General features: G+C 57.5%; 1 protein-coding gene across 6 annotated transcripts in view; it reads right to left on the bottom strand.

Moving 5' to 3' along the window:
- The window catches only part of PTPRU (protein tyrosine phosphatase receptor type U), a 56,575-nt gene that overhangs the window by 12,738 nt on the left and 30,829 nt on the right, over positions 1–13,008 (bottom strand). For 2 of the 6 annotated variants that reach the window (XM_039564567.1, XM_039564571.1), the window contains 15 exons: positions 12,106–12,142; positions 11,451–11,589; positions 9,728–9,757; positions 8,608–8,765; positions 6,336–6,526; positions 5,102–5,174; positions 4,883–4,959; positions 4,156–4,173; positions 3,331–3,367; positions 2,925–3,022; positions 2,715–2,831; positions 2,017–2,171; positions 569–704; positions 337–486; positions 59–232 (listed from right to left, as the gene is read on the bottom strand). In XM_039564567.1, coding sequence (XP_039420501.1) covers positions 59–232; positions 337–486; positions 569–704; positions 2,017–2,171; positions 2,715–2,831; positions 2,925–3,022; positions 3,331–3,367; positions 4,156–4,173; positions 4,883–4,959; positions 5,102–5,174; positions 6,336–6,526; positions 8,608–8,765; positions 9,728–9,757; positions 11,451–11,589; positions 12,106–12,142 — 1,590 coding nt within the window. The remainder of the gene's footprint in view (positions 1–58; positions 233–336; positions 487–568; positions 705–2,016; positions 2,172–2,714; positions 2,832–2,924; positions 3,023–3,330; positions 3,368–4,155; positions 4,174–4,882; positions 4,960–5,101; positions 5,175–6,335; positions 6,527–8,607; positions 8,766–9,727; positions 9,758–11,450; positions 11,590–12,105; positions 12,143–13,008) is intronic. The other 4 variants (XM_039564570.1, XM_039564572.1, XM_039564568.1 and 1 more) reach the window with 3 other exon arrangements.

Below are 13,008 nucleotides of genomic sequence, written 5' to 3'. Positions count from 1 at the left end.
ATGAAAAGTTGCCTGAGCCCACGGGAAGCGGCCCCTTCCCTCCGCAGGGAACACTCACATCAGTTAAGGCCGCGTTGATGTAGTTGTTGCTGTCTCCATCCACGGAGATGAGGAAGGGAAGGCATCGGTCGGGCGGCAGGACGTCCATGCTGCGGTTGCGCTCCCGGTTGCGGGGCAGGAGCGCGATGCTGCACTCCTCCACGTCCAGGTGTGGGGTCACCGAGTTCAGGGTCTGCGGGTACACGGGTCCCCCTCAAAGCCCTGCCTGGTCCCAGCCGGGGTCAGTACCAGGAGGGTGAGGACAAGGGGGAGCCGCAGAGGTTTTGGGGCACTCACCTGGAACTCCTCCCGCAGCTGCGAGGAGTTGCTCTGCGGCTCTATCCTCACCATCTCCTTGTAGGTGGGCTTGAACTCGCTGGCGGGGATGCTGGTCTCCCCGCACAGACAGGCCTCCAGGATGGCATCGTGGATGAAGATGTACTGCTCCTGTGGGGAGGAGAGGGGACAGGGCTGAGCCCCCAGAGCCGGCTGGTGACGGCAGCCCCGCGTGTCCCCGGCACCCGCTCACCTCCGTCTGGATCATGTTGATCCTCCGCGAGCAGAGGGTCTTCACGCAGTTGTAGATGTCCACGACGCCCTCGCACTCGGCCATGTCCAGCATCACATCCAGGACAATGTAGCAGCCAGTCCTCCCTGTGCCAGCGCTGGGGATGGAGGGGAAACAGCAAACACATTGCCAGTCTGTGCTGGCACCCACACACGGCCCAAAAGGCTGCTGGGCACCAAGCAAGGTCTCTGTGGGTGAGGGCTCAACACACAGACCCTGCACCGGGCAACCCTGAAGGGCTGCAAGGACCCCACACACCTCCAGAGCCTGGTTTAGCCCTAAACCTGCCCAAACACCCCTGCCACAGCCCCAGGGGCGTGTGATGGTCAGGCTGTGCGTGGGCACCCATATTTAAAGTTCATTTTTAATTTAAGACAGCAGAACACACGGTTTTTGCACCAAAACCGACAACTAAACCATCCAAGTGCCAACAGTTCTCTGGGATCTCAGCCAAAAGTGCCAAGGAGGGCTCAGCTCAGAGCTCTGAGAGAGCAGGGAGGTTCCCCTGGCATGAGCAGGTCTGAATGCCCCAGGGGACACCCTCAGGGTAAGGCTGAGCCCAGCAGGATGCCCAGAGCCAGCCCAGCAGTGGTGACATCCCAAGCCCTGGCATGGTTGGAGTCACAGTCAGAGACCTGCTGTGCCGTGACCCCCCCATGATGTGTCAGGAACAGAACCACCCCCCTGCTCCTTTCCTACGGAGTCTTTTCCAGTGAAAAACCAATTTTTGGGGCTGATGAATCACTCATCGTGATTATCAGTGATTACAGGCTACGGGCACTAATCACCCTGGCTGGTGAATGAACGCTGATGAAGCGGCTGACAGGGAGAAATCAAATAAAAAATAAAAAAATCCCTCCCACTCATCAGCTCCTCCTGGTTAGCCCAGTGGAGGAAGAGCCATTAGCACATCATGTGGGAAGGCCTGCTCAGGGCACGGAGAGCACCAAAGCTGCTCAGATGTGTCACTGGTGTCCTCCCAGCTCCGGTGTCCCCGTGGCCAAGCCCCGCAGGGACAGCCCTGTGGATAACCCTGGGAACGGGGCTGTCCTGCTGCCCCCCTGCCTCTCCCTTCAGCCAGACCCCACGTCCTGACCATCAGCAGGGGTCAAACTGCCCACTGCCATTTCACCCGGTCCACTGGGACAGAGCTGTGTCACCAGTCACAGGCTGGGGCAGCCCCAACACGGTGCTGCTCCCTGCTTGTCCCCCTGGACCAGCCACAGCCCCCCATCCCTGCTGCCACCAGCCCAGTGGTGGCATTTCACAGAGAGATGCCATCGCAGAGGGACATCAAGGCCAGGCTGGACAGGGATTGGAGGAATTTGGACTAGGGGAAGGTGTCCCTGCTCTGGGGATGAGCTTTAAGGTCCCTCAAGCCCCACCCATTCCATGAGCCCCACCTGTACCTGCAGTGGATGACGATGGGGCCGGCGTCTGGCGGCGTGGACGCCTTCACCCTGCGGATGAAGGCCAGCAGCCCCGTGGCGTGGTAGGGGACACCATGCTCGGGCCACGACATGAAGTGGAACTGCTTCACCTCATGCCGGGCCGAGTAACCCCGCTGCAAGGGAAGGGTGAGAGGGCAAAGTCACTCAAACACCTGTTTTCTGGGGAATCCATGATTTTGCCAGTTCAGCATCCAAGCAGATGGACCACACAGCACTTGGGCAGCCCTGCAGCTCCCTCCTCTTGGCTGCAAGAGAGTTAAAAAACACCAAGGAGAAAAAGGAGGTGGCAGCAGCCTCAGTCTCCTTGCCCTATCACCAGACAGTAACATGACATTCCTGTAGATCAAGTGTAAATTGCACTGGCTCCATCTCCAGTTCCCACACTGCAGAGTGATGGCTGCATCACCTCCAGCCCAGAGGAGAGGGAAGCGTCCTTCATCTCACCCCACTCACACGAAAATTGAACACTCACTCTCTGTCCAAACCAGCACAGGGCTGAGCCACTCGCCCGGCACAGGGCACAGAGCCAGGGAAAAGGCAAAGGAAGGAGCCCCTGGTGACCCCATACTGGGTTAAATAAACAGGGTACTGGTAAGTGCCAAGCTGTGGAGGGTGAGAGGTGGCTGAGCGGGGGTTGGGCAGGGGCAGGGCCGTACCCTCTCGAGGGCGAAGGTGCGCACAGCGTACTCAGCCAACGTCTCCGATTCCACCAGCGTGATCTTGATGTCCCCGTACATCTCAGAGTCATCAGGCCAGTATTTGGAGCATTTCACCTGCGAGGAGAGGACAGGATGGGGTTTGGCTCTGTGGAGGCAGCTTCCAGCAGAGCTGGAGCCCGGAGGGATGGGAAGGGACGGGATCCTTACCCGGCCCACCTCCACCAGCTTGGTGATCATCACAATGCTGGAACAGTGCTCCTGCCACACCATGCGCCAGAAGTCATACACCATCTCCTGCTTGGGCCCTGTGGGACACAGGAGAAGCCCCCATGGATGGATGGGCACCACCAGCAGAACCCAGCCCTGGCAGCGCCCCAATGCCACCACGTCCCCCCTCCTGCCCGTGCAGCACAAACAGCCCCACAGCACCTCAGAGCCCTTTTCCCCAGGGTTGCGCAGTGCCAAGGGGAGGCAGGAGGGGTGGGAGCTGCTCCGCATTGGCCCCCTCCCTTCCTTTCCTGCTCCTGCAAGGTTTAACCCCACCAGGAGCAAAACCTGGCTGCTACATCAGGAGCTGAGGAAGCACTGGCTGAGAGGGCAGGGCGTGGCTCACCTTGCGTGGCGATGAAGTGGTTGGACCTGTGGTAGCCCTGCAAGGGAAGCAGAGACATCAGTCCCAAGCTGGGGGACACTGAGACACCCGAGAGCTGGGGCACAGACCCATCAGATACTTCCCAGTCACCCAACTGGTAGAAATTCCCCACAGCCACTGGGCCAGATCCTGCAGGTCCACTGCAGGAGGAGGAGAAGGTTCAGCAGCCACCCCACACTCAGTGTACCCTGTCCTGGCAGGGTTCATCTCCTGCATCCCACAAGAGGCTCAGGTAATGCCCAACGCTCACCCCTGGTCTGCACCAGGATCCTTTATCAGTGCCTTGAGGGATCCACGGGCTCCACTCCAGCTCCTGCTGCAGGAGAGCCCCGTTGCTGACCCCCCACCCCACAGCAGCCCCCTGGTGCTGAGACAGCCCTGCTCCCCTCCTTCATCCCCACTGCTCAACCCTGAACAAGGACACCCCAGCTCCAAGAGCACGTTCCAGCCAGGCCACTGCCAGAGGGACTGTGAACAGTGTCCACACCGTGGCCAAGGGTCCAGCAAAGTTAAACCACACCACACACATGGAGGTGACAGTGGCTTCTCCATCCCCCGTGCGATTTTTGGGGGTCGAATTCAACCCCTTCTCTGAGCACACGGGCCCTGCTTTCCATGCCCCAGTGCCACACAGACCCTGCTTTCCCATTCCCTGGATCATTCCCAGTTTATGGACACGTTTTCCCAGCCTGCCTCTCCCTGATGGTGTTTAGGCCACGCTGCCCAGGGCGAGGCCTGGCAGGAGATGGGAGCAGAGAAGGGAGGAGAGGGGGAACAGTTACTTACTTCTCGGTTAATCCGAATCTTAATGATCCCGTTGGGACACAGGTTTGAGAGAAAAAGATCAGAGACATTAGTGAGGCACAGAGCAGAGAGGAGTTAGAGCACTGCCCCAGAGCGGGCCAGGGAGAGACAGGGCAGAAAGGACACAGGGGACAGGGACAGGCAGAGGGACACTGCTCAGGCACTGGGATCAGGCCACCACTGACAGACAACACCCTCAGGGCAGGAGAGAAGAGTGGGATTTGCTGCTGCTTCTATGAGATGCTGGAGCCTTCCTGCACCTGCCCTGGTGTCAGCGATGCTGGAGGTGACAGGGGACATCACCAGATTCACACACACCAGCAGGATCCAGGGGTAGCCCGCTGTGAGCCCCAGGTGGTCCCTTGGTCCTCTTAACCTCTGCATTCTCCACCCAGGGAGAGGGCGATCCACAGCCACGTGAGCAGGTGAGGGGATGGAAAAGCAGAGAGGGAATGAGAAAGGAGGGACAGAGCAGAGCAGAGCAGAGCAGAGCAGAGGAGGGAGAGATGTGATGAGCAGAAACTGCTGTTGAACACCAATAAATCAGGCAGGTCCTTCATGATGAGTTCCAGGGATGCACTGACCAGCCCACCCTGGGCTGTCCAGACTCCTCCAAATGCTGCTGGACAGACCCTGAGAGTCCACAGGATCCACAGAAAGCTCCTGTTCCAGCCCAGACCCCAAGGACACGGGCCCTGTCCCCACTTACGTCGATGTAGTTGGCGTTGATGTAGTCGGAGTTGGGGTCACCCAGCAGCGGGTGCAGCTTCACGCGGTGACGGTCATCTGGGGAAAGGGGACAAGGGACCATCAGTGCCAGGGCTGGTCACCCACCAGGGCACCCTGGGCCATCACTCTGCCCCAGGAACCGGCAGAACTCGGGTTTCTGAAGCTTTTTGGGGTCTAAGCCTTTGCTAAAGGCACTCACATGTGGACATGTGATCCTGCCTCCCTTTGGTCTTGTCTTTCTTCTTCGAAGCATCCCAGCCTTCAAAGAAACTCTGCAAGGAAAGGATGGACATCCCAAGCCGAGGGCAGGACTGTGGGGTCCCCCCGGCCCCAAAAGCTCCCTGGGCAACAGGGCAGACAGGGTGGTCCCTCCACCCCAACACCTGTCTCCTGCAGCCCCAGCTCCACCTCCAAGCACACTCTGCCAGCTACACACTCCTGTTGCATCCACAAAATGCTCAATTTTCCAGCAAATTACAGACTGCCTGTTTTTTTTTCTCCAGGGCTGGTTGTGGTTTTTTTTTCCTAAACCTCCTCAGCCCCTTTCTCTCCCTAGCACAGAACAGGTTTGTGTGTAATAACAGTGACATTCATAGATTGGCATAAGAGGGGGAAAGTGGAAGGAAATTACATGTTTTCTCCCCTCCCATAATATCTGAGTGCTTTCAAATGACTAGTTCCAAGAACATACAGCAGCTTTTCAAGGAGCACTAATGATTATCGCAAGCCCTGGTTTGTCCAATGCGTGAAAGGGGGGGAGAGCTCCTGTTCCTGAAACAGCCAAGCATTAAACAGCAATTTCACTGGGAAATTTCAGTCTCCAGACCTGTGGGACACCAAGGAGTCGGGAAATGACCCTGCTGGCTGTGCTGAGGCAGAGGCTTGTGAAATACCCTGCTCTGGTACGAGTGCTCCAACCTGGCCAGCTGGGATGGACATGATGCAGCAACTTCTGGGAGAGAAATTCCTGCCCTGGCATCACCCACCCCAAGGTCTTCATGTTTTGGAGCTGCCAGACTGCAGAGGATTTGTTTGTCCTTAGGCTACAGCCATGCTTATCACAGGCCAAGTGTGCTGGAGAGCAGAAGGTGACACAGTGATGCCCAGGGAAAGGGACAGGGAAAGGGACAGGAAGAAGCAGCCCTGGCCTTGCAGGAGAGCTGGGATGACGCACTGCGGACAGGGTTGGCAGGGCTGATTTGGCTCATCCCAGGGACCTGCTCAAGCTGACAAATAACCCAAAGCTGCCAGCACCAGCCATTGACTCAGGGACACCCCCACACTGACAATGCCAGCCCAGAGCTGTGAGCTCCAGCTCCCACCCAGAGCTCCAGACCTGGCGCATCCTCTCCTTGCTCACAGATCCAGTTCATGTCTCCCCCATCCATCCCACCTCCCACTCCCCCTGAGACCCTGGCACAAGCTGTCCCCACCTCATACTCCTGCTTGAAGCCATAGCCCTCCGCTGTCTTCATCTGGTTGATGTGCTGTAGGAGGTCGGCCACGCGCACGGCCGGGTGCAGCTGCCCCGTGTGGTATGGGGAGCCCTTGCGGCCGCACTGGCGCCGGGGGGAGCCCCCCAGGAGGCTGCTGGACTCATTGACCACACTGCTGCGCTGGTCACCTGCACGAGGAGGGACAACCAGAGGCCATCAGGGCAGCAAAACCTTGGGCTGCATCCCCATCACCCCCTGACACCCACGGAGGGCTGAGGGAAAACTCCCCGGGAGATGCTGGTGCTGGAGCCCCTCTCTGGCGACCACCAGGGGGTCCAGCCCGCAATCGCACTCCTATCCTCTCGTGCTCTCTGCAGCTCTTCCTGCACCACAGAGCCAAAAACGCCCAGCATAGCCTTTTAGGAGCCCAGCAGATCTATTAGAAATCAGCGGGCAAGGCCATAACGGGGTAATAACCTCATTTCCCATCAGCAGGAACAATGAGCTCCCATGCAGACAAGCAAGAGGTCCATGCCCAAATATCCACACAAGATCCTGAGTTGAAAAATCACCTTGCCAAAGTCTCCAGCACAGCTTAACAGTTCATTTTCCTCACTGCTAGAAACCAGCAATGGATTCCACAAATGGAGCTTGCTGCTGTTTGATGGGGAGTCTGTGCAGTATTTACCTGGTTTGTGTCGTTGCTGTGTCATTACCAGCAGAGCCAGGCTGAGACCTCACCTGTGTTTCTCAGGGAAAGCTCCCACACCAGATCCCAAAATCTAGGTTTGCACAAAACCTGATGCTCTGCGCTGCTCCCGGGAGATGGGCAGGCAGGGACCACCAGGTTTGGGTTGGAAGGGACCTTAAATCCCATCCAGTGCCACCCCTGCCATGGCAGGGACACCTCCCACTGTCCCAGGCTGCTCCCAGCCCCAATGTCCAGCCTGGCCTTGGGCACTGCCAGGGATCCAGGGGCAGCCCCAGCTGCTCTGGGCACCCTGTGCCAGGGCCTGCCCACCCTCACAGGGAACAATTCCTTCCCAAGATCCCATCTAACACTGCACCCTGGCAGTGGGAACCAACAGGACAACACAGGAGGGTCCCTCTGCACCCCGTGACCTGCCCAATGGGCTCATCAGCCGCTGGGATTAATGAGAAATTACTTAATTGCTGGCATTTGCAAGGTGCTGCCACAGCCACACACTGAGGAACCAGTTGGGTTTCCATAAGGATTAGTGACCTTCTTTTAAATGCACAGAAACTGAAACACAGGGGGAACAGCCACCAACCAGTCACCAAGCCATTAATTTCCCTACGTTAATTAAGGATGTTTACAGGCACTGGAGACTCTCCCAGCCATGGCAAGCAGCCCAAGCTCCCCAACTCAGCCCCACCAGCCTCTGAGTTTCAAGGACAGCGACCAAAGGAAAAATACACCTAACCTAGCTCTGTGTATTAAGAGGAGGAAGAGTTTGCCCTCTGGGCTTTTATGATCCGTGAGACAACGGCGGGAAGCGTGCGGATCCGGCAGCCGGCGCGGAAGAACCGCGCGCAGGCAGCATCTTGCAGTTACTGTAACAGATGTTATTAGCATATGGCTGAAACTGGGGCATCCAGCGAGTTATTTTACAACTAAATCAGCACGGAGACACATCCTCCGGTGGGTGTGAAGTTATCCAGTCTCCCTCTGATGTGAGCGCGAGGGCTCTTTAACCCTTCGAAGCCCAGGCTGCGTGGGGAAGGCTGGGGGAAGCTTCCAACCTCAGCGTAAACCAAGAGCTGGGACTCACCCAGTTCCGGGGGGCTGCGGCCGGATCCTGAGCCCACAAATGGCCTCAAACTGCCCAGCCCAAGCTCAGATCTCCACGAGAAGATAGAGACCCAGCTCCCCACAAGAGCTTTCCCTTCAGCACAGCCTGGATGGTGGCAAAAGCTCCAACATCGAGGAGATCCCTGCCCTTGGAGATTTACACAGGGCAGGGAAGAGCCTGCTATGCCACACACATCAGTCTAAAACAGATGTAACACCAAGCCTTCAGTATTTAGAGAATCAGAGAATATCCTGAGTCGGAAGGGACCCACAGGGATCATCCAGTCCAACCCCTGGCCGTGCACAGACACCCCAACAACCCCACCCTGTGCCTGACAGCGTTGTCCAAACACTCCTGGAGCTGAGGCAGGCTGTTTCTGTGATATTTTGGGCTTATTGGGCCTCCTTGCTATGGCTGGAAGGAAGCAGGGGGATGCTGGGGTCCCCATTCCTCACCTCTGTTTCCGTAGCCGTGCGTGTCCATGAAGGACAGCCCCAGGCGCTCGTCCTCCTGCAGGGTGCTCTGGTCAGTGAAGCTCCTGTCGATGGCGCTCATCATTTGCGTCTTCTCGTGCCGGTAGTTTATGGTGGCTTTGGTCATGTTCATGGGTTTCCTGCAGCAGGGAGGAGTAGAAGTGAGCAGGGCTCACCATCAGGTGCTCTCAGATCCCCTGAAAGCTCCTGGGCCTGGATTATTCCAGGGAGCAGGATGGATTATTCCCAGCAGCATGGTCATCACACTTTGGTGCTCTGCTGTCCCAAGCCGGGCGCAGCCCCATGTGCAGCATCCCTCGCTGGCTGCAGCAACTCCAGCTGCTCACCTCAACGTCCACTCCTGTCCCCTGCCCTTGGACAGCCAGGAGTGCTCCTTGTGCAACCAGAGGCTCTCTCCAGCCATCTCCCATCACATGGATCTGCCCCAGCCCTCCCCAGCCCTGTTTCTCCAGGCACAACCCCCTGGTCTAGGGGAAGGCGTCCTTGCCCGTGGCAGGGGTTGGAATGAGGTGAGTTTTAAGGTCCCTTCCAACACAAACCATTCTGTGATTTTTAAAGCCGTGTCAGGGGCCAAATCCATCCCAAGGGATGGGCTGGACCCCCTGACTGCACTTGTGCTCAGCACTTGCTGCAGAGGCTTCTGCCTCCCATGCAGGGTCCCTTTAGGCACCTAACGAAGGTGCTGGGAAATCCCAGCAGTTCTCACTGGGACAGAACCTCACACCCCAAATTCAAGTCATTTCAGCAAAGAAACTTGAATGGATGTTTTTGAGAGGCAGCATCAGGCTCTGAAGCCAGAGCAGCGATTAAACCAGAAGGATGAACAGGAGATCTGAGCCTGTGTCGGCATCGTGGTAGGGCTGGAACACTGCAAGGCACCGCTAAAATCCAGAATTCAACTCAGAATCGCTGACCCTTCCCCTTTATGCTGCCTTCAGTCTCTAACAAGCTCAGCAGCATTATTTTCCCTGATCCAAAGAGACCCTTAAAATGCACTTGGCAGAGGAAAAGGACTTGTTGGAGCAGCAGGGTGAGGGGGGCAGCCGGGAGGAGGGTAAAGCAGGAGGAGAATGACACTTACGGGTAATAGGAGTAGGAATAGTAGTTCCTCCTGGCAAGCGTGCAAACAAAGAGAACAGCAGAAATTGCATAAGCAGCTTTTCTCCAGCACAGGGAAGGGAGGTTATGGGGCAAGTCAGCTGCCAGAAAATTCAATGCACCATGAAGGAATCCGGCGCCCCTTTGGCACCCACAGGTTATTTACTCCAGGCAGGAGCCGGCATCCCAGCAGGAGAGCACAAGCACCAGCTCTCAGAGTGACCACAGCACCCTCGTCCAAGGGGTTATTCCATAATTTTTAAGAGTGAACAACAAAGATGTCCAAAATGTAGGGATTTCCCCCAGGCTGCTGGCTAGGGGCCCAGAGGGGATGATGGGGTCAGGATGTCACATTCCCAGTGCACCATTTACTAGAGACAAACATATTCCAAGGCTGCATTTCCATTCCACCACACCAATGTTTCTCCAACGGCAAAACACTCTGGAGAAGATTTACGAGCTCATCCCAGCTTCCCAACAGCCCCAAATTCAGGGCTCTCAGCACCAGATCTAATTTGTGGCTCTGATTTGTCCTTCAACAGGTTCATCCTGGGATGCTGAAGCAGAGCTGCTCCTCCTCCTGTCCCGCAGCACCAGCAGTGGGAATGCAGCAGCCACACACAGCTTCCCACCCACAGCATCACTCCCCAAAACACATCAGCACTGCTGGCATTTGCCCCATCAGGGAAGGATCCAATGGAGCCATGAGCCAGCCCTGCACCCCAAAGTGTGCAGGGATGCAACAGCCCCGCTCTTCCAGCAGCATAAATCCGCAAGGATCCTTCCAGAGCGCACGGAGCCATAAAGAGCTGCAGATTTACGGGTGCCGAGGCTGTGCCCTGCTGTTTTTCTCTCCCTCTGGCTGTTCATGTACTTTGCTCCATCTTCCCAAGCCCCGTGTTTAATTGCTGCCCTTTATCCCAGCTCTGAGAGCCCCCCCGGCCCGGCGCTGCCTCGAGCCCCGCACGGAAGCAGCCACTTTTCCAGGGCGTTGCATCCACGTGAAAAGCAGTGGCCGCATCCCCGGCACTCCTGGGGATGAGTGTCCCGAAAAGCCCTCGTCCTCCTCCCTCCCACCCCAGGAGCTGCCCCAGTGCAAGCCCACCTCCATGGCCACGACCACATCCATGCTGGATGTGCTCACGCTGGCCTGGCCAAGGCAACAGGGAGGCCCAGAGGCAACATCTCAGCACAGATTAAACTGATTTTTGTCATTTTGGGCTGGGGGTGCAGGGCTCCACACCCCAGGGTCCCCTGGCTGCTGTTGGCAGGGGAGAGCTGGTGGGACAGGGACAGCTGGGCTCAGCAGTGGCGCAGGGCTCGGGCACGGCCAGAAGCGTTTCCATCCATGCAGGATCACCAGCGCAGCACAAAGCCAAGAAGCAGCAGGAAAAGAGGCAAAAGATGGAAAAATATGGGGGAGAGGGACAGCGCCAACAAAGCTGCAGAGGGGGAAGGGACATCCTGAGGACTTTGCTGCTCGGTCCCCAGTGTCCCCTGCCACGCCTGGTGCCACAGAGTACGGGGGTCGGTGTCCAGTGGGATGCAAAGGCACACAGAGACATAGCTTGAGGGAGGGTCTGGAGCCTGCCCAGTGCAGCAGAATTCCCACCAGTAACCCCCAGGTAGTGCTGGGGTGGTGGAGAAGGGTTGAGCTGGGAAGGAAGGATGGATGAAGTGCCAGCCACCAGCCCAGGTCTCCTCACCCTTTCCGAATGGCGATGATGATGGCTCCCAGCAGGATGATCAGGACGATGAGCCCCCCGGCACAGATCCCCAGGATCAGGCCCATCTCCTCCGAGTGCTGGGACACCTCCAGGGGACGCTTGCTCTCTTTGCAGGCAGCTGCCAGGGGACAAGGACAGGCAGGAGGGGTCAGCACTCAGCTCCAGGGGGGTTGGCATCAGACATGAAAACCCTGGGATTCATCCCATGGGATGCTCATTGCTCCATGAACACACGATATTCCACCAAGACATGACAGGGCTCTGCAGTGCCACACTACGACCGTGGACAAGTCCCTCTCTCAGTCCCAATGGGGTGAGACAGCCCCTTCGTGCCCCTTTCATCACACCCCACGTCAGATCATCCATCCCTGGATTCAGCGTCCAGCACCACCGCTCCAGCCCGCCACCCCCACCACGGTAACAGCACTGAGAAGGAAAATTGAACCAAGGGAAAAACCCCAGACACAAAGAGAGTGGGAAGCAAAGGAGTCGGGGTTGGGGCTGGAATAACCCATCACATGCAGCCCAACCACCACCAGCGCCGGTCCCAACCTGCTGGCACAGCCCCAACCCCGGAGCAGCCGCAGGGCCGGAGCTGCAGCCACAGTGGGATCAGGGGAAAGGGAGGGCTCACCTTTGCGAGCGATCCGGACACAGTTCAGCCGAGTTTCCTACGGAGGTAAAAGGGGGGGTCAGTGCTGGATGAGCATCCCACGGCTCCGCTCCCCACTCCCGCCCCGAGCGAGGCTGGGTGGGCATGGGGCTGGCCCCTTGGTGCTTCAGCCCCCAAACCGAGGGAGTCTGTGGGGGATTTGTGCTGCAGCACCCACGGAGCTCCTGGGGACACACATCCCAAGAGATGCTGCAGAATGATCTGTCCCCAGAATTCCCAGGTTTAGCTGAAGCCACTGCTCCTGGCACAGAGGGGACAGCAAAGCTCAAGAGCGTGGGAGGACTCAGCAGGCGCAGCCAAGCCACATGTCACCGACTGTCACCAGCTACAGCTGAAACATTCCCAGGTTGTCATGCAGAGCTTCATGGGCTTTCTTCCATCAGTCAAGGTTTCAAGCCCAAGTCCTGGTACTCTGCACCTGCTGAGGTTGCCATGAGGTTCCAGCTCAAGTCTCCAACAGTTTTAACATTTGCAATTTAGGGATGGGTTCAGCTAAAATATTCCATTTTTCCATGCATCCGACTTCTGTTGCAAAATAAAAAGCACCATTTTGGCAGGATTGCCTTCTCCGAGCATCCTCCAGTCTCTCAGGACACCAGGCACCAATACTGCTCCATCCACCCCCGGCCCAAGACCTGCCCATGCCACGTGCCCAGGGCAGGGCCAGCTCCAGCACTGCTCTCGCTGGGGTTTCCAGCTTTTCCTTCTCCTGCTTCATCTCGCACAAAAACCGTGAAAAACCCCAGCTACGATCCAGCGTTTTTCCAACATCTGACGGCAGCTGGGACAAATCCATTGCCTCCCAGCAGGAACGTTGTAACACAGCATCAGCCACCAGTTACTATCCAGCGGTGCCGAGCGAGC

This window comes from Corvus cornix, chromosome 23 (genome assembly GCF_000738735.6).
Source record: "Corvus cornix cornix isolate S_Up_H32 chromosome 23, ASM73873v5, whole genome shotgun sequence".
In the NCBI taxonomy this organism is placed as follows: Eukaryota; Metazoa; Chordata; class Aves; order Passeriformes; family Corvidae; genus Corvus; species Corvus cornix.
This window is presented reverse-complemented; position numbering and strand designations above follow the sequence as displayed.